Here is a 22,119-nt window from a genome sequence, read left to right as displayed (position 1 = left end):
TGAATCTACCCATTATATTTTAACAGTGGCCTCGCAGAAAACTTTTCCTATCATTTCTTTCTTGTACTCCACAATTATCTTTCATTTAATTTTCTTTAGAATAAAACAGATATTTTCTCCAGATGATGGCAAACAAAGGTAACAGGGAGTGATTTTAAAGTGTTTATTAAAAATTGATTGTTTCTTTTGTCGTAACGTTAAAGGCTGCAGACACTATGTCTTGGCCATGAGTTAGACAGAAGGACAGCCGACTTCTTTAGTGGTATAGCTTGGAGCATATTTATCAAACATTTGCACTACAATACGAAAAAAACAGTCTTTCCTCACAAATGTTCTATCGCCTCTTTTGTCCCTTGTCTCCATAGAACACTTTCCTCTATGCTAACTAGCTGGGATAACAGTCAGTTTTCCAGGCATTGGCTGGTTCTTTTGCCGGTGTGCTGCCAAACCGCAGTAAGCTGGTGTTATCTGTGTGAGAGGCTAAACACGGCACTTACTATCCACTCAGGTTGCCAGTCAGACTGCCTGTCTTTCTTAGAACTGGCCAGACCTGATTTCCAGCTAACTGTCTAGCTAGCTTATGTTCCAACCAGCCGCCTGGATTGCAGGGCAGGACTGGTGTCTTGGAAGTGGCCGGACGTTATTTTTATGTTGGCTCCTCGGAGGCTAGAGAATATTGATCCGTTCCAATTTTCGGGTTTAAGAAATGTTTTAATAGGCAAAGTGATGCTGAGATGTAGGTCATGAGGGTGAGTCAGGGGACTAAGATAGGAGGGTGAGTGAGGGTACTAAGAGAGGAGGGTGAGTCAGGGTACTAAGATAGGAGGGTGAGTCAGGGTACTAAGATTAGAGGGCAAGTCAGGATACTAAGATTAGAGGACGAGTCAGGGTACTAAAATAGGAGGGTGAGCCAGGATACTAAGAGAGGAAGGGTGAGTCAGGGTACTAAGACTAGAGGGTGAGTCAGGGTACTAAGATAGGAGGGTGAGTCAGGGGACTAAAATAGGAGGGTGAGTCAGGGTACTAAAATAGGAGGGTGAGTCAGGGTACTAAAATTAGAGGGTGAGTCAGAGGACTAAGATAGGAGGGTGAGTCAGGGTACTAAGATTAGAGGGTGAGTCAGGGTACTAAAATAGGAGGGTGAGTCAGGGGACTAAAATAGAAGGGTGAGTCAGGGGACTAAGATTGGAGGGTGAGTCAGGGGACTAAGATAGGAGGGTGAGTCTGGGTTCTAAGATAAGAGGGTGAGTCAGGGGACTAAGATAGGAGGGTGAGTCAGGGGACTAAGATGGGAAGGTGAGTCAGGATACTAAGATAGGAGGGTGAGTCAGGGTACTAAGATAAGAGGGTGAGTCAGGGTACTAAAATAGGAGGGTGAGTCAGGATACTAAGAGAGGAAGGGTGAGTCAGGGTACTAAGATTAGAGGGCGAGTCAGGGTACTAAGAGAGGAGGGTGAGCCAGGGGACTAAGATAGGAGGGTGAGTCAGGGTACTAAAATAGGAGGGTGAGTCAGGGTACTAAAATTAGAGGGCGAGTCAGGGTACTAAGATTAGAGGGCGAGTCAGGGTACTAAGATTAGAGGGCGAGTCAGGGTACTAAGATTAGAGGGCGAGTCAGAGTACTAAGAGAGGAGGGTGAGCCAGGGGACTAAGATAGGAGGGTGAGTCAGGGGACTAAAATAGGAGGGTGAGTCAGAGGACTAAGATAGGAGGGTGAGTCAGGGTACTAAAATAGGAGGGTGAGTCAGGGGACTAAAATAGGAGGGTGAGTCAGGGGACTAAGATTGGAGGGTATGTCAGGGTACTAAGATAGGAGAGCGAGTCAGGGGACTAAGATAGGAGGGTGAGTCAGGGGACTAAGATAGGAGGGTGAGTCAGGGGACTAAGATAGGAGGGTGAGTCAGGGGACTAAGATAGGAGGGTGAGTCAGGATACTAAGATAGGAGGGTGAGTCAGAGGACTAAGATAGGAGGGTGAGTCAGGGGACTAAAATAGGAGGGTGAGTCAGGGTACTAAAATTAGAGGGCGAGTCAGGGTACTAAGATTAGAGGGCGAGTCAGGGTACTAAGATTAGAGGACGAGTTAGGATACTAAGATTAGAGGGCGAGTCAGGGTACTAAGAGAGGAGGCTGAGCCAGGGGACTAAGATAGGAGGGTGAGTCAGGGTACTAAGATTAGAGGGTGAGTCAGGGTACTAAAATAGGAGGGTGAGTAAGGGGGCTAAAATAGAAGGGTGAGTCAGGGGACTAAGATTGGAGGGTGAGTCAGGGGACTAAGATAGGAGGGTGAGTCTGGGTTCTAAGATAAGAGGGTGAGTCAGGATACTAAGATAGGAGGGTGAGTCAGGGTTCTAAGATAGGAGGGTGAGTCAGGGGACTAAGATGGGAAGGTGAGTCAGGATACTAAGATAGGAGGGTGAGTCAGAGGACTAAGATAGGAGGGTGAGTCAGGGGACTAAGATAGGAGGGTGAATCAGGGTTCTAAGATAAGAGGGTGAGTCAGGGGACTAAGATGGGAAGGTGAGTCAGGATACTAAGATAGGAGGGTGAGTCAGAGGACTAAGATAGGAGGGTGAGTCAGGGTTATAAGATAAGAGGGTGAGTCAGGGGACTAAGATAGGAGGGTGAGTCAGGGTTCTAAGATAAGAGGGTGAGTAAGGGGACTAAGATTAGAGGGTGAGTCAGGGGACTAAGATAGGAAGGTGAGTCAGGATACTAAGATAGGAGGGTGAGTCAGGGTTCTAAGATGGGAGGGTGAGTCAGGGGACTAAGATGGGAGGGTGAGTCAGGGGACTAAGATAAGAGGGTGAGTCAGGATATTAAGATAGGAGGGTGAGTCAGGGTTATAAGATAAGAGGGTGAGTCAGGGGACTAAGATAGGAGGGTGAGTCAGGGTTCTAAGATGGGAGGGTGAGTCAGGGTTCTAAGATAAGAGGGTGAGTCAGGGTTCTAAGATGGGAGATGGTTTAGATCAATGATTCTCAGAGATCTTACTTTGCATACCACCTCACTGAATAAATATCAACTAAAGGGAGCACCGCGTACCACCAGGGGTACACGTACCATAGTTTGAGAACCAGTGGTTTAGATGACAAGTATGGACATTAGGTGACATTAGGTGACATTAGGTGACATTAGGTGACATTAGGGGAGGTGCTTGGGGGAGGACAGGAAGCCTGTCTAGGAGCCCTGATGGTCAATGACATTTTCTGTACGGTACTTTCGCCCTGCATCGCAAATCCACTGGCGCTTATCGTAATGACGGACTGCCAGCCGGCCAGACCAGCGCCTGTCTGTCAATCACAGGTCTCCATGGTGATCCAGGGACATTCCTCCATGACACTCATCATACTGGATACTCTGGAGAGAGAGAGAAACAGATGAGATGGACTCAGCGAGACAGACATCTAAAGGTCAGCAGTCAGTCAGTACAGAAGTCACAGCTATATTCATCTTCCCCGGTTTCTTCTGATCTAGAGATAGAGTGCACAGAGAGGCAGGCTGTGGGTTGGGAAGGACTGGCCCAGGATGGAGCTCAGAGAGGCAGGCTGTGGGTTGGGAAGGACTGGCCCAGGATGGAGCTCAGAGAGGCAGGCTGTGGGTTGGGAAGGACTGGCCCAGGATGGAGCTCAGAGAGGCAGGCTGTGGGTTGGGAAGGACTGGCCCAGGATGGAGCTCAGAGAAGCAGGCTGTGGGTTGGGAAGGACTGGCCCAGGATGGAACTCAGAGAAGCAGGCTGTGGGTTGGGAAGGACTGGCCCAAGATCACACGCCATCTGGTCTCCAACCAGATGATAGATACTCTGGACTTATTTACTGCTTATTTACAACTCATGTACAGTCATTCTTCCTACCATGCTTAAAGTGAACACACACACATGTACACACACACACACAAACGCACACACACACCACTGCCACGATGATGTGGATTTGGGCAAATATGTGAATTTCCCAATCACTTGAGAGGTTATCAGCATATTAACACATGAACAGGATTAATCCCATTTCACCTTCCTCTGCTAAATAGTCTCAAAAGCTGACAACCATCTATTGGCCTCGAAAACAAATAGAGTGGCGTTATCATAATCATTAAAGGCTACTTATCCCAGCCGGCTGAGAAGACATCCTTCACAGGGCACAATCTCACGTCATCTAAATGACCCAGGATTGTTGATCACTTGACCTCACAAAGGTCAGAGGTCATGGGGTCAAACAGCTATCAGTGAGGTGCAGGGTTGCAGCATCAAGAAATGAAACCAACGTTTTCTTTATCATGACTTACTGACCTCCCATTAACCCCTTCCAAGCCACTTTAGAAATTATCACCTGCCTCTGAGCTATCAGAGATCCTTTATAGCAGCGTGGGACAGTAAGATAGAGAATTTGTGTGTAAAAGCACAATCCAGTGTGTGTGTATGTGTGTGTGTGCGTGATTATCCAGCCAAAGATTTTCCGGCAGCAGTGCGCTAAAAGGATTAGCCATCTTGGCAGCAGGGTTCCCAGTGCTTCATTCTGTCACCGTCCGTCTCCCAGATGTTAACGGGAAATGCCAGAAGAAGAACATGAGAAAGACATCTGTCACAACTGGACCAAACCACTCTGACCTGCAAGACACCTTCACTCACCAGAATCACAGTCCAGGAAAACTTTAACCAAATGTAGTCAATTTTCTGTGCACAGTATGTCTTTCTCTCAGTCTCGCTCTCTCTATCCCTCTCTCTTTAACACACGTGGAATCTCTTTTCTGTCGTTCCCTTCCCTAGTTCTTTTTCTCTGTATGTATGTGTCTGTGTGAAAGACAGAAAGAGAAATAGAAGAAGAGAGAGGGAGAAAGACTAAATTAAAACCTTAAAGATGCAGTTCTGTGAAATTAGTAGATGTGGGCTGTGTGAAGGCAGTAGATGTGTGTGTGTGGCTCTGTGAAGGCAGTATGTGTGTGTGTGTGGCTCTGTAAAAGCAGTATATGTGTGTGTGGCTTTGTGAAGGCAGTATGTGTGTGTGTGTGTGTGTGTGGCTCTGTGAAGGCAGTATATGTGCGTGTGTGGCTCTGTGAAGGCAGTATGTGTGTGTGTGGCTCTGTAAAAGCAGTATATGTGTGTGTGGCTCTGTGAAGGCAGTATGTGTGTGTGTGTGTGTGGCTCTGTGAAGGCAGTATATGTGCATGTGTGGCTCTGTGAAGGCAGTATATGTGCGTGTGGGGGGTGAACAAGCTCTTTGTGACCAGTAGATATGGGGGTGTTCAGAACCTCGAGCTACCACAAAAAGAAAATTGCTCATTTCACCACAACATGCTATTTAAGTTATAACGCACCGTGGGGGTTTCATCAAACCACACTGCCCCCGTCACCACGCGCCTATCCCACCTCCGGCACCGGCCTCCATCGACCGTCTGAGTGGAACGGAGCTGTGCCTCCACTGGCCACGCCAGCAGTGACAAAATCCTGTTGTCTATTTACAATGAGCCCATCCTCACAACAAACAAACCAACAACGGCTTCAAAGACGGCCGCTAGATCAATGAGCAATCCATAAACATCTAGTCCATTCATTGTCCTCTTTCACATGTTATTGTTCAGCTCGTAGATGATAGCTGAGGCAGCCCAGATGCAAAGAGTGGTGTAAGTTTGTCCTCCACACACACACACACACACACACACACAAACAGAGACACCAACAAACAGACAGAGAGCAGGTCAACAGTAGAAAGAAAAAACCAACCATTCCTGACTTTTCAGGGTGGGGTTTTCTACTGGACTCCAGCATGGCTGGATGACATTACCATGTGGTGACAGATTGTTGGTGGCCCCCAGGTGAAGATCTGACCACTATGTTGGAACACTGTCATGGTATAAACGTCTTCGAGACACACAGACAGTATATCCACGAGTCCACCATGTCAAAGAAGCACCCGGCTGTCTCATGATCTTTCATCTGAGAGGTTTCCAGCTAAAACGTCCCAACTTCCAAACAAATTGTTGGTTTAGAGGACCCTTATAGATGTGATCGTATCACCTATTTAAAACAATGTATTTTTGGAGGGGTTTGACAGTATCAGTGGCGTTGATCATGAAACCAGAATGCACCTTTTACTTTGCATATGTGTAGAAATATATACAGTGAACGCCAGAGGTATTTGGACAGACGCATTTAATGTTTGCTCTGTATTCCAGCATGTTTGAAATGACACAGTGACCAGGAGGTTACAGTGCTGTCTGTCAGCTTTAATTTTATGACATTTTCATCCATATTTAATCAACAATTATACAAAGTATAGAATCTATTTAACAATATAAAAAAGCATTTGGACAATTTGTTTTGAAGCTGTTTCTTTTCGGGCAAACACATTTGTAAATGTCTAGTCATGACTCTATGCTTTGCATTTCCATCTAAAGTCTGCTGCTGGTGTTTGACAACACAAGGACCAAAGAGCTGTCAACGAAAGTCAAGCTGGACATGACGAAGTAGAAAAATCTGAAAACATCGAGAAACATAACAACAACATTAGCTAAAACGTACTGAAGGAACAAAGCATCGGTGAGCACAGCAAACCCGGTAGACCACAGAAGACCACTAACTGATGCAATGCCAGAGTGAGTAATTGGGAGAATCTGGACCATTCCCGCTGTGTAGTGGGCCACTGGCCACCGTGCGGTAGTGCGGTCCACTCTCAGAGCGCCGTTCATTCCTCACATGATCTAATTCTCTCTCTCTTACACACGCAAACACAGAAGTGCTGCCAACTGGGCGGGAACGCCCCCACGGCCCACACCAAACGAGTGGCCCTCATCTGACCTGACATAATTACAAGTTTACATTGGAGAGACAGACTGATGACAACTGATAACACGTTTACAGATGGAGAAGAAAAAGAGAAAAGAAGTGGGTATAGGCAAGGGTATGCGACCATATGTAGTGTAATTTATCATTTAACTTTTTATTAGGCCTATCAGAGATAAGGCTTATACACGTGCAAGTAATATAAATACTTAGACTAATGCTGGTAATTGTTTTGTCTCCGTTTACTCATTTTACATTTTTGAGCCTCAGAGCCATCCATATAGTGGAATTAACAAACAACTTGCATGCATAAATTACAGATCTCCCTTGATTAATGTTTGTAGATAAACATCTTTAGCAAACTGTCAGGTCCTGGCCGGGGTGCCTCTAGGCACCTCTATGCGCCCTGGGTGCCACAGTCAAGACCTGACCGCAGAGGTGCCTCTAGGCATCTCTGCGTTACGGTTTTCTGTTCTCCCCAGAGGCAGCTGTACCTTGTCTCTGTTTTGGGGAGCCTATTTAAGTTGCTCTGGTTATTCTTTGGTTTGTGGTTCATTGTTTGTGCTTCAACCTTCTTTTTTTATTTTTGTTGGAGAGAAAAAATAAAAGGATGTCACCCATGCACTTTCCTCCATGTGTCCTGCCTCACCTGCACCATGGCACAACCTTGACTACTCTATATCAGTGCCTATTCAGGTAGCCTAATTCATTGGGAATCATTTAATAGCGACACAAGTGTCTGGTTAGGGTGACTAACCATCCATCAGAAGAGCTACTGTTTACAGGCCCCCACCTGAACCCCATTCTAACCCACATTTCCTTTATAAGCTGAGTTGTGATTCAGTGTTGGCTCAAATGCCCACATCCCCTGCAGCTGTTCAGAAATGGAGAGCTAATATGTGTTTTTAGAGTACCCTAATATACAATGGATATAAAAAGTCTACACACCCCTGTGAAAATGCCAGGTTCTTGTGATGTAAAAGAATGAGACAAAGATAAATCATGTCAGAACATTTTCCACATTTAATGTGACCTACGACGTGAACAATTCAGTTGAAGAACAAACTGAAATCTCTGAGGAAAAAATAGAAAATAAAAAACTCACAATAACCTGGTTGCTTAAGTGTGCACACCCTTAAACTAATACTTTGTTGAACCACCTTTTGATTTTATTACAGCACTCAGTCTTTTTGGGTAGGAGTCTATTAGCATGGCACATCTTGATGTGGCAATATTTACCCACTCTTCTTTGCAAAAGCGCTCCAAATCTGTCAGATTCCGAGGACATCTCCTGTGCACAGCCCTCTTCAGATCACCCCACAGATGTTCAATTGGATTCAGGTCTGAGCTCTGGCTGGGCCATTCTAAAACGTTAATGTTCTTCTGGTGAAGCCATGCTTTTGTGGATTTGGATGTCATGCTGAAATGTGAACTTCCTCTTCATCTTCAGCTTTCTAACGGATGCCTGAAGGTTTTGTGCCAAAATTGCCTGGTATTTGGAACTGTTCATAATTCCCTCCACCCTGACTAAAGCGGTTCCAGCTGAAGAAAAACAGCCCCAAATCATGATTCTGCCACCACCATGCTTCACTGTGGGTATGGTGTTCTTTGGGTGATGTGCCGTGTTGTTTTTGTGCCAAACATACCTTTTGGAATTATGGTCAAAAAGTTAAACCTTGGTTTCATCAGACCATAACACTTTTTCCCACGTGCTTTTGTGGGACTTGATTTTTGTTTTTGCAAATTTCAGCCAGACTTGAATGTTTTTCTTTGTAAGAAAAGGCTTCTGTCTTGCCACCCTACCCCACACAGACAGTACTTGCCAGAAATTCCTGCAGTTCCTTTAATGTTGATGTAGGCCTCTTGGAAGACTCCCTGACCAGTTTTCTTCTCGTCTTTTCATAAATTTTGGAGGGACGTCCAGTTCTTGGTAATGTCTCTGTTGTGCCATATTTTCTCCACTTGATGATGACTGTCTTCACTGTATTCCATGGTATATCTAATGCTTTGGAAATTGTTTTGTACCCTTCTCCTGACTGATATCTTTCAACAATGTGATCCCTCTGATGCTTTGCAAACTCTCTTCGGACCATGGCTTTTGCTCTGAGATGCAACTAAGAAAATGTCAGGAAAATCCTACTAGAACAGCTGAACTTTATTTGTGATTAATCAGTCACTTTAAATGATGGCAGGTGTGTAATGACTTCTATTTAACATGAGTTTGAATGTGATTGGTTAATTCTGAACACAGCCATATCCACAGTTATAAGAGGGTGTGCACACTTATGCAACCAGGTTATTGTAAGGTTTTTATTTTTCATTTTTCCCCCTTGAAGATTTCAGTTTGTTTTTCAATAGAATTGTTCACATTATAGGTCACATTAAAAGTGGAAAACGTTTTGACATGATTTATCTTTGTCTCATTCTTTTACATCACAGAAACCTGGCATTTTCACAGGAGTGTGTAGACTTTTTATATCCACTGTAGTAGTTGTACTTGGTACCTTAATCAAGAGAACAATATAAAATGGTAGAACTATGGGATCATAGACCAACAACCTTCTATTTAGATTGTCTCGGGCAACATATAGATGCTGCCAGTTACGGCGATGTGTAATTCCAAGTCAAACAATGTCCATAGTTTACAATACAGTATGTCTTTAACATACTGCACAGCTTATATACAGAAAAGTTTATATTAATGGCAAAAAAATGTATGGTTATTTTAATTGACAGACAGCACTTTTTATATAGTTTTCTGTTCTTGTTATTTGAGATATTTTATTCAAAAGCATTTCTATGTTATCTATATTTATATTTGTAATATAATGTAGTTGTTAAGTGCCCCAAAAAAGTGGGTCGTTTTCATTAGTACATTATACGCCCCCTATCTAAATGGGATGTTGCACCATGCAACTCCAGGGCTGAAAATGAGTCTGACTCTGGCCCTGAACTGATGTCAGAAGAATACTATCAATGGTGAAGAACTCAAATATATGTACAACAGACCAGGAAGCCTCAATAACAGAGTGTCTAAAATACAGTTTGCTAAAAACAAGTACCATGAAAATACAGTATTTTGGGAACAAAGTATTTTGGTCAGATGAGGATTAAACTTGCATCAAAGTGATTAAGAGAACAGTGTGGAGAAAAAAAGGAACTGCCAATAATCCAGAGTGTATTTCTGTGAAACGTCGATGTCGTGTTATAGCTTGGGTATGAATGCCTACAAATGGAATTGACTCACTTGCCTTAATTAAAGGGGTACTCTATCCAAAACAACACATTACTATGTTGTATGGAGCAAATGGATAGTATCCAGAACCCTTCACTTTCTGCAAATTTTCTTGTGTTATTATTGTTATTTTTATTAAATTTATTTATTTTTGTTTCAATTAATTGAAATAATACACTGAACTATTTCATGTACCTATTGAGCTCATGTACATACACAAACCCTTTGCCATGACACTTGAAAATGAGCTCATATGTATCCTTGGTGTCCTTTGATCAACCTTCAGAGGTCTATAGAACTTGAGGCTACTTGTTGCAAATTCAGTTGATTGGATATTATTTGAAATCCACACACCTGTTGAAATAAAACCCCACACCACACAGTGCCTGTCAGAGCAAGAACAAGCCATGAAATCCAAAGAACTCTCTGTAGACCTCAGGGATAGAATTATGTCGAGACATACAGGAAGGTTACAAATAAAATGTATAAAGCATTGAAATCTCCCAAAAGCACAGTGGGCTTCATCACTGATAAACTGAAGAAGTTTGGAACTACCAAGCCTCTTCCTAATGATAAGTACCTTGGCAAGACAAACCTTGGTCAGCGAGGGGATATAGATTATCTGTTCTGATGAACCAAACTCAAACTCTGAATGCCAAGCATTACATCAAGAAAAAAACAAGGTACTGCTAATCACCTGGTTAATGCCATACATATGGTGAAGCATGGTGGAGCATCAGGCTATGGGGATGCATCTCAAAAGCAGGGAATGAGAGACTATTCAGGATTAGAGGAAATATGAACGCAGCAAAAACAAGAGGTCCTGGAAGAAAAGCTTATCTGGAGGACCTCAGACTTGAGCACAACAACAACCAAAAGCACACAGCCAAAACAACGCTGAAGATCACAGTTCACTGACATTCCCTATCCAATCTGACAGTGTTTGAGAAGAATTGGCGAAACTGCACATATTCAGATCTTTAATGCTTTAAATATAATTAAATATCTCTGTTTTCTTTAATTTTGGTAAATTGTCAATATGTTTTTGCTTTTTTAATTAGATATGTTTTTGCTTTATCACTAGGGATTTCTTCCTGAATTTTAACAAAATAGTACTCTGTCTTGACAGTAAAGTTAAGTTTGTTTTTATACACCCTTTTTGTGTTAGTAAACAGTGATTACTTTTTTGTTTGGCGAAACTGAACTGGTGGCAGAAAGTGACATAATTAACTTCTTTACAACTTATAGGAATATGGATAATCCATAAACCTTCTCCAATTATACTGTAAAGAAAATGTAATCACATATATAATATTACCCTATATCCCATTCATTCATTAAATACTTGCATAAATACTGAGGGGTGTAGGCTAAACTGTCTAAGTATGAGCAAGTTGGTTTGTATGCATGCTAATTCTGCTTATACACAAGCTAATGTTGCTAACGTTGGTCCATGGTATTTACCATTGTGAAATAGCCTATTGAGAATGCCAGCTTTGTGGTTGCTGCTGTTACTAATTTATCATGATTATTATAAATACATCATTGATTTTGCCTGTGTGTGATAAACAGTAGACAAAACAGTGCAGAGACGAGCATTCTGGATGATTTCATCAGTCCAGTCTGTGTGTTTGATTGCTTGAACCATACATGTTAGAACTGGTGTAGGCTAACGGAGATGATCTGAGAAACAGTGGGAACACAGTCATCTGCTTTTTCTTGCCGATATTCTGGTGAAACCGGATTCAAAAATGTATTTAGGCTACTAATTGCATTTGGACCACACAGTTTTATCAGGAACAACTCGGCAAATACGTAAGTGGTATGTGCATTCTAAGAGCAGAGTTATTCAGAGGAATTGGATTTTAACACGAAATTCGCTGGTTGTAGAGGAGTGTGGAGAAGACGTGTTATTGTCTCACAACTGTACGATTATTAGCATTAACAATTAGTAGGCTACATGAAGTACTTGAGCAACAGTTAAAATCACCTTTAATGTAGAAGACAAGTATTCAATGTGGCCTGATGAAAATTTTTTCAAGGGGACAAATCAGTTGACACTATTTGTACTTTTCTGCGTGTGCGCCCACAGAACTAGCCTGAATTGAAAAGGCCTGGAACTTCTCCAATGGCTGCCTGGTATGTTCATGGTGTGTCCTTGGTCATGTAAAATGCGTATTAAAATGGTACTGATTTAAGTCATGGAAAGTAATGTACAATATTAGCGGATACACTTCGCTCATCTGCTCTAGGTCTAAGTTCAAGAACACATTTTTGATTAACCTAGCGTTCAGCACTGAACAGCGCCCGTTTGAGAATGCAAAAACATACTGTACCTTTGAAATGTTGTAGACCAGCAGGGAAACTACAGTGAAAAGGAGGAATGGATAATTTTAACTTAATCCTGTGGATGAGATTAGGATCCTTTTGGCAATAAAGAAGAAAGCCACAGGCTAGGCATAAGCCCTTTCAGCTTTGTCCAAAGATAGCTTCAACTCTCTTTTTGAATATGGTAACACATGTTAAAGTCTACACAAACTATATTAAATGATAGGCTACACATCGGCGATGTGGGGGATGCACTGGTAGGGTCCAATGTGTCTGGATCTGAGAGATCGCATACTAGCAAGCATTGCTTCGCGGCTGTGCGTCAACTGAGATCATGAACAATCGGAATCTCTGTTTGCCCCCCGGTTCGCATCTCTGGGTCAGGAACATTAGCATATGATGCTCTGCTTGACTGACCACCGCTTACGCTTTTGTCCCTCACTCACTCAAGGGTTCAGCCACCAGGTAAAGGCAGGGGACTGAGCGGTTGTCCGATTACCCAAAAGACCCCTATGGGGTCCGTGGCCGTGGGAGGCACGTACGCACACACACAAACAAAGGGAAATATTTCTGTTGGCACATTTATAAAATTCCATTTATTTAGACCTAGGACTACATTCTATTGAATCTATTCAAAAGACACCCGAGGTGCTCATCACAAGCAGAAGTAAGTTTCTTCAATTTATTTCTTTGACTTGCTATTGTTGCGCCCTACAGTGGAACCCTGTAGTATTTGGAATCCGTCGCTAAACAGTGAGTGACAGTTCATTTTGCGCGCTGGGCTCATTCTCATGCGTTCCCTCGTGCCTCCATTATGTTCCAGTGGTGGGAAATGAGAGGTCCGCGAGCTGCTGGCATGCTGATTACTGCTCCTTAGGGATCCTCTGTTTCTCTTCGGTAATTGATAGTTAGACGCTGCTCTAATCAAATATACCGTCTGTCTCCACGATACAAACCTATATAGCCGGCCAAAACCACACGCTTGGGCGCAATGCAAGTTGACCTCTGTAAATATAAACCAGTTATTCTGACAACATAAGAGGAAGAATGAGAGATTTTGTATTCACTTTTGTATATCAAAACTCGATGTAAGAGTGTTTTTGTAAATGTCCTTGAATTTTTTGCCAAGATTTTTCGACTGAGCCTAGTTTTCCTTTTCAAATCACCGCACTGCTGTCTTGGAAATGTGCTTTAGAAATAAATGTACGCTGTTTCCCGCAATAAAGACACAGACTTACGTCTTCCAAGACATCTGAAAATGTTATCCTCATCAAATCTATTCTTTTCTTTCTACCCCCGAGCCATTCCCCAAAAAATCTTTGCTTCCCGCGGTGTGTTAGGTTTTGTGTGGTCCCGGCACTGCCCCGTTTTTGTCACTTCTCTGACGGGTTACCCCGGTCCCCTCGCACCTGCTTCACTGCCGGTCCCTTCAGTAATGCGCTGGGGCTTGTAATCGCCTTTGTGGGGGCATTGAGTTGTACGGCTGAGTGAAACTTCCCAACCTCACAGTGCGCCGGCCGCTGAATGAGACTCAGCGTGGGGCGGCTCTCCAAACCGCGGCCGCTGCCAAATTCCAACAGTGGTGTTCGCAATCACTCCCATACAGGCTCCGCTACCGCCAGGCAGGAGGGATGGAGGGAGGGAGAGGAGGGAAGTGACGGGAGGCGAGAGGGGCTGAATGATGAGAGAGGAGAGAGAGAGAAATAGTCCAAAAACAATTGACCCGGGCAACGTTTCTCAGCGTCTCTGTGAATAGTGAAACGGGTGAAAAACAGTTTTGGCCTGAATCAATTACCTTATTTGGGTGTATCTTAGTAAGTTATTGTATGTTATAACTGTATCTGGGTCCACAAAACTTAGGACCAAAGCCTTTAAAAAAAAAAAAACTAATAGGCCCTACAGAGATGTAGCAACATGATTAAAATTGGAATTTAAAATAGACAGACCATTTCTGCTTATACACAAATCTACTGGAAACAGTTCAAGAGGGTATAACTAAGGTGCAGAACATCTCCTCTCCTGTGAAACAGTGCTCGTACGACGGATGGCAGTATGACATGAAACATCACGAGGAAAAGTTTGAAAATGTGAAAATCAAAACTTTATCCGTGCACTATAGGGCTACATGTGACATTGCGCCTGGGTGCATTATGGCCTGTGCTCCAGCGTATACGGTGCTGGATAGAGCAACAGCCGCATCAGCAGCGCCGTGCTCCTGGAACAGCGCAGGATTAAGAGGCAGCAAGATTGTTAAACATGTCAACGTGTAATTGCACGATAAGGCCCTCGCGAGGAATTCATTGGCCCAGTTGCTTTCTCTATTGCGCGCTAATCTCACCCGGCACATTCGTTCTGTGCAATCTGTCTCCGTAATCTTCTGTGACAGAACGGGCACCGAAAGCAGGCAGCTCGGCTGGGTTTTTTAGGGAGGGGGCGTGGGGATGGAGGGGGAGCGGAGAAAATATGCAGAGGCGTGATAAAGTGACGCTAATTATCCCCATTTAGGACAGCGAGTGCAAGGGATCGGGGCTTTACGAGCGCCGAGTGTGCGCCAGCGCTGATGGCTTCCTAGCGCGGAATATATCGGTTGGTACAAGATAAGAGTATCGCATGCTGGAGAGATTTATTGGTCAACCCCCCCCCCCCCACCCCCCCATTCCTCTCTTCCCTTCCACAACCTCCTCATCTCCACCTCCGCCCATCATCCGTTCCCTATCCATTCTCCGCCCTCCTATTTCCCCATCTGTGTTTGAGTAGTAAATTACTCGGGTTAAATTTACCAGAACGCTCCTTTTTTAGCCTGGCGATCTGCCGTGACGCGCCCCGCCTCTCCGATTTTTCAGCGTTAATCTGTGTGGCTTTACATCTGCAGATAAAATACAGTCGCCAAGCGTGCCATCCTCTTTTTCTCCTCCGCTGCGTAGGAGGGAAGCTCTGAATTCACCGTGTTACTCTTTAGTTAAGTGTCTACAGAAAACTTTTCTTGTTTGTTTTGTTAAATATGTTGGTGTCCACCTACCCCTACCTACCTTCTCAGGTGCAGTATTACCCTCTTTCGTGCACCCATAGTTTAAGAATTGTAAATTCGTGCAAAACACATGCCTCTATTAGGCAGACAGATCTATCATTAGTTCTGTCATTCCTGACTGGGGACAAACTGATGGAAAACCTTCCAATAAATTCATGTTAAGAAGATTATTTTCATGGAAGAAAGATAGCAATGTATTTGTTTTTATTTCTATGGCAAAATCATACAACCAACATCAACCCAATAGTTTCAGACGATTTTTGTAATAATACTTTTTGTACTTACTCACACGACATTGATTTTGAGAGGAAGTGGTTCAATTCAGCTGAAGTTTGTCATCACTGTAATCTAAAACTGAACCACTGATTACAGTCACTTTTAGCCCAGATATTAATTTTAGGCCGATGAACCATCATGAATCAACTTGCAAAATAGTTACTGCCCTCCTGCGAGTTTTATTATATTACCTATAATCACTTATAATGTATTAAATAAGTTTTCTTTCAAAAAAGGCAATTGGGTATTTAAAAAAAAATATATATATATATATATATATATATGGGCATGTATATTCTGTTTTGGAATACAGTGTGCACAACAGAATGGTGTCAGCTTGTACCGGTTATTGAAAATATGAATGTGAGTAGACGGCTGATTGGCCGGCTCATCCTTCTCTAGATCTCTGATTGATTGGCCGGCTCATCCTTCTCTAGATCTCTGATTGATTGGCCGGCTCATCCTTCTCTAGACCTCTGATTGATTGGCCCACTCATCCTTCTCAGGAGTATTAGCCTACATTATACTCCATGTCATTTTTTTAAACCGTCTGTTTTGCAAGCGAGTATGATGTGGGGTTTTGAAGTGGTTTCTTTCGCCCACCATTTTATGCTTTGGCCAGAAATGGTAGTAACATTATTTGGTTATAAGTTAACACACAGTAAAAGTGTACGTCCCACACTAACTATTACTTGTCTAAGTTGTCTAACACTGAAACCCATTCAATATTGAATAAACAATTACCCTCACCTCCCACCCCTCCACACATTTCATTTGGGTCCAGATCTTGATTGAACCCCACCATAATTGTCGGAGAGAGATTGTAAGTGCTAGTGAACACAGTCCACTTTAGCCACCTCAGAAAATACTAACTCTCGTCATTTTTTCAATTCATCGAATCCCTTGATTTCAGGGACTTTAAGGCACAGAGTGGGTCTAAAAGGTTATAGTTTCATCTCATTGATACCTCTTAGAGGAAACGGGCTAATTTGAGACATGGGCCTCTGCTCTACTCTAGCCCTGGCTTACTCCGTATGACCACATCAAGGGCTGGAGAGGGAAAAGGAACGTCAAAGTTTGTGGAATCAGATCCCATAAGAGAAGCTCGCCAGGTCACTTGTTGCTGACTACGCGGCCGGGAGCTTCTACTGTCGGCGTGCTCTGATCAAAACCACCTAACCCAGCAATGATTTTACTGTCAAATAATTTATTTGAACAGGAGATTAGAACAGCCACCCCGCATCGTGCATGTAAGTCTGCTTCCAGAGGAATTCACGGTCAAAAAGTATGCGTGTTTTTATGCTCGTATTGGCTGTTTTTTTTTTTTACACCATATGTCTATTACATGTTTAATATTAATTTATAAACAAATACTCAGATGAAAAGAATAGTGACCCGGTCACCTTTTGATTTTCTTAGGTTCTAGATTACCTTGTTTTTCAGCGAGCGAACAAAGAGAACTCAAATGTATCGCCGCCTACAACACATTTCAAATCTTCAAATCTCCATCTCCACTGTGATTTCATACATTATTAGTCTCCATTTATCGTGGAACAGACAACAGCAATATTAGATCGAACCTACACTAACCAATGTCTCAGAAGCTTTTAAGGTAAAAATAAAGAAATACGTTAAATCTAACGCAAGCCGTAACAACACCATCTTTGGCCTGTTAAAGAAACGTTGATGTCGGTAATACATTACAAACATTGCTAAAATAAAGAATACTACTTGAACGAACTTCCCTTGAATTTTAACAGAAATAATCTTTCCCTGAATGTGCAGAAGATATTCTGCGAGTCTTGGGAGAAAATAAAATCATCAATGAAATGGGTATTGATCATGCAACACATGCAAGTGACTCATTCCCGGCTGGATTCCCAATATAGCCTGGAAACCGTCCCAAGTCGTACCGGATCAGCCCTGATCCAGCGTTACAATCTTGCTAGATATATTCCCTAGGCCTATGTCAGAGAGGTGCAGACTGGGAAAACCACTGACTAATGTGGTTTCTTTGTATCCATACTGCTTCCTATTCAAGGAGACAGGCTTTGTTTCGGGGTCAAGACAACAGCCTGAACTTTGACCTCTGCACACATAACAAGGAAACAGCAAAGTTTCCGCTATTCTTCCAAATGGACCATTAAAAAGCCTTAATCTCGTAGGCTACTTATCGGGATTATCTACTCATAGTCTAGTGAAAGTATTCAAAAGTGGGAAACAGTCAGTGAAAAAAAGGAAATCTGGGGTTAGATTAATTCACTACAAGAAAACTGTTCAATAATAAATAGATAAGAACTTCACTTGTTTTACAATGATTATTATCGCCATAATAATTATGTAATTATCAATTTCGTACATTGTGCAATAAATGAAAATATTTTGTAAGTTAACTTACTAACAAAATATATAAATAGATAGAAAAAACATATAACATGAATCAAATGTATGAACTGCAGTAGGCCTGGTGTAACTAATACCCTAAATATTGACGTTTGTCAATAGCCAAGATAAACCAAGCTGCCTGTAGCCTATATCAGTCATATTCAGGATAGGATGAAAATGTACATACTTTAAAGCTAATTGCTAAAGAAAATAATCAAAAATAAAAACAACATAACTCCTCATTAGACATGCATAGCGCACGAGACGCTCATGGAGTACTACTGTAAATACAGTGTTTCTATTTAGAATCTCTGGATCTGTTCTACTGTAAAAACTTGTAATTAATTTTCATAAATCATTATGAACCCATTAAGATAAATCATCAAAATAGTTTGCCTGTACCGTGAGACCTGTTACTCCCTATCCAAAGTCCAAAAAAGCTGCTATGCTTTGGTTATATTACAAATTGGTACGCATTTTAACAATGTATTTATTGTTATGGGAACACTTTCCCTTTTACAAAACTATTTGCACTAACGGATTCGGTAGATTTGCGTCTGACTCGAGACAGACTCCGTTGTTGATCATTTTCGTGGTCTTCAAATGAAATAAAATCCAAATTCCAACTGACGAAAGTGAACAATAATCAAGCTTTTTGTGGAACCAGAGCAACATATGTGTGAAATTTATTTAAATTGTAATTCAGCGCAATATCAAGACCTCTAACTAGCAGAAATGCATTTCGTAAATTATACAATATAGTTGGGCCTCAGTCTTTTAAAATAATCAAATTATTCACAATTTACAATAATTATTACAATAAAAAGAAATCATTATGATGAATAGACAGTGTCAACGGACATGTTTTCAACTGTGGAAAATATCAATCTTTAAAACCACTTTCACTTCATGATTTAGAAAACCATGTTACCGTATTTGCCAGTAACTTACAGTGAACCCAAAATAAAACGATTATAGTTAACCAAATGTGTTGATTAATTTGGCATTACCCTCAACCAAACGTGGGGTTAATAAAATGACAAAATGATTAAACAACAACCAATATTATAACTCAAGTTCTGTGCGTAAGTGAAAGTATACTCAAAAAAGCGAAATGGTTATGTTAATTTACCTTTCATTTACAAGAACACCATAAACATTCTGTACAAAATGCAGGTAGTTCAGTGATCATTTTAAAAAGAGGTAAATATTTGGTTATGTGTTTTTGTATTGTGTCTGCAGATTCCATTGTCTTAAAAGTAATCTATATATGTGTTAACGGAACCGTTCCGTTTACCCCAGCCGTCGCACTCTGGTAATGCTGCGGCAGCGCGTGGAGTCTACTGTGCAGCGACGGGTCCCCGGGCTCTACAGTCGGTAAATACATGCTTATCATCTCTCTCAAGTCTCCGGGGCAAGGGCCCCTGGAGTGAGTGCTAACGGGAGGGCTTACGCTCGGCTCTGACTTCACCAGCGACCCTAGCGTGCCCATGGCAGCCGAGGAGGAGACGCCAGAGCTCTGGTGCTGTGTATAGGTGATCCCGCCGTAGCCGGACGGGGAGGCGCTCATATAGCCCTGAGAGTTCGAGATGGGGCTGTACTGGAGCGCCGTCATGTCGTAGCGGTGCATGGGCTGGGGGTTGTGCGGGTGGTGGTGGTGTGAGTGGTGGTGGTGGCCACTGCCTGGATGCTGGCTATAAGCTAGTTGCGCCTCCTGCATCATCGCCGCGGCCGCAGCGGCTGCAGCAACCTGCCCAGAGTACGCACCGTTCGCCCAGCCGTTCATGTGCGCGTAGCCAGAGCTTGAGGAGCCTCCATGCCCGCCCGGGCTCTCTAACCGCTGGCCAACACCGGATGAACCCATCCCGGCCCCAAGACCCATTCCTGCGCCACCGCTGCCCCCAGAGAGTAGGCCACCGGCCAAAGAGTATTTGTCCTTTTTCATCAGCGTCTTGGTCTTTCGTCTCGGTCGGTACTTGTAATCCGGGTGCTCCTTCATGTGCATAGCTCGTAACCGCTTCGCCTCATCGATAAAAGGTCTCTTTTCTGCCTCGGACATCACTTTCCATTCGGCGCCAAGCCGCTTGCTGATCTCAGAGTTGTGCATTTTGGGGTTCTCCTGAGCCATCTTTCTGCGTTGTCCGCGGGACCACACCATGAACGCGTTCATCGGACGCTTCACCCGGTCCTGATTCGCTTTGGACCCACTGTTCGGCCCCGTTTGACCCGAATTTGTGTTCGTTTGGGGTCCAGGGGAATGGAGGTCCGTCTCCATCATCATGCTATACATTCACCTGGTTTACAAACTTTCAACCAACAAAGAAAAAAAGTCTGGTTCAGTCGGCACCCGAGTCCGGCAGAGCAGGTGCACACGCGGAAACAATCCTACGCCCAGAAAATTGTGAAATGCAAACTTAATTCATAATCCAAGGATGAGGAAGTTGCTGAAATGTTTTCCTTGTGGGTGCTTTATGTCTTCTCCGGTTGTTGGTTCACAATCCACGCTGACAGAATGCGCAATAGAGCCACTTTCTCTGACGGAGTTGAGAAGTTTGTTAAAGCCGCAGCCGTCTGACGCGCCTTGACAGCATTAAATGAGCCACGAGCGGCCAATCGCGTTCTAGAAACAGAGCGATTTGCATGGCGCTCGGTCAGGTGACGAAGAGCTGGTGAATGAGGAACACACTAGCAGTGGGGTGAGAGGAGGGTCACCCCCCGAAGTGGCATGGTGGGTTTAAATTGGGGGGCACAACATCTGAAGCCGTTTGCCACATTCCAGGCAAGCGTAGACGTTATTCAGCTGCATAACTATTACACTTTATAGGCATATACATGCTCAAATGTAGATACACTTTCACACTCATCTGGCTACTTGTTTTATAAATATGTATATACACAGTATTGTTCAAAGGTCCTAGGCACCTGAAAGTCTAACTAAAGTAATTTATTTGGATAGTGTTTATTTGTATAGTATATTCATGTATTAATATACATATACAAATACATTATATATATTTAATTAAAACACTACCTAAATAAATGGCATTAGTTCGAATTTCAGGCGCCTAAGACTTTTGCACAGTGACATGTTTAGTCAGACGATAGACACTTAGAAGATGATACACACACGTACAAACAAACCTAAAGAGTAGCTTTTTCAGATGTCGTGCACAAGCTGGGTTATGGGCCGAGATATTTCACTTATCAGCAGTTAAGCATCAAAACAAAACTGAGTTACTGGCATCTAGACTGACATCGCCGCCTGCTGGAGGGGAGCAGAATGGAACGGTTATAGTAAGGACATACTATTCCCTTTACATCAGGACGTGAAATGGCTAGGGCTTCTCTGTAAACAGATATGTGCATTCAAAAGAATAATGATATGAACCAAATTATGAGCATGGTGATAGAACATTAGAAATCATCATTTTTTATGTGCAAATGACACACTTTACTATTGTAAAAAATTATAATATTTTTTTTAAAGTATGTTAAAAAAGTTATAACTTGTGGTCAGGTCTTTCACCCGCCCACGATCGCGCGCACTTATTATTCAAATTTCACAGCTGACCTCGTAAAAGGCCCAATCAGCTGCTAATTGAAAAGCTAAACTGCATGTCTCTTCCCTGCGGCGAAGCTAACGATTTAATAATTGTATCGGAGTTTGTTGGTTTTAGTTTGGCTGACATATCCTTCTGTACCGTAGCAGGATAATTCCGGTAGCTCTAGCTATCCCTCTGCGTTCCATAATATGGTTACGCGAACTCACAACGGTCAATGATGTATTTGCGACCGTGTATACAGCGACCCTGGCTTTTGACTCAAAGATTTTTTCATGGAATACATCCACCATAGCTTACCCAACCAGCGTGAGTGCGGACTGATACCATGTTACACAATAATAAGATCCCCCGTTTGGCTTAACATCACAACTGTTGCCATTAGGCTATATTAGGTCATCTGTAATGACAAATATGAAGCGTCATGATAATAGGTTTGCGTTAAAGCTTGTAAAATCAAAATATAATATTTCCATTGTGATAATTTCGATGTATACATAGTTTCTACGAATAAAAAAGATACACAGTCG

The 22,119-nt window shown here is 42.8% G+C and overlaps 1 protein-coding gene across 1 annotated transcript; it reads right to left on the bottom strand.

The window, feature by feature from the left end:
• Positions 1 to 1,570: 1,570 nt before the first annotated feature.
• On the bottom strand, positions 1,571 to 20,727 carry sox1a (SRY-box transcription factor 1a). Its single transcript, XM_010880562.5, has 2 exons — positions 19,483 to 20,727; positions 1,571 to 3,359 (listed from the first exon to the last, which is right to left on the bottom strand). The coding sequence occupies exons 1-2, from the start codon at positions 20,317 to 20,319 to the stop codon at positions 3,300 to 3,302; spliced, it is 897 nt and encodes a 298-aa protein (XP_010878864.1). The 5' UTR covers positions 20,320 to 20,727; the 3' UTR covers positions 1,571 to 3,299.
• Positions 20,728 to 22,119: the final 1,392 nt, after the last annotated feature.

This window comes from Esox lucius, chromosome 16 (assembly GCF_011004845.1).
Source record: "Esox lucius isolate fEsoLuc1 chromosome 16, fEsoLuc1.pri, whole genome shotgun sequence".
NCBI lineage: Eukaryota > Metazoa > Chordata > Actinopteri > Esociformes > Esocidae > Esox > Esox lucius.
Note: the sequence above shows the minus strand (reverse complement) of the source record. Positions and strands in the feature narration are given on the sequence as shown.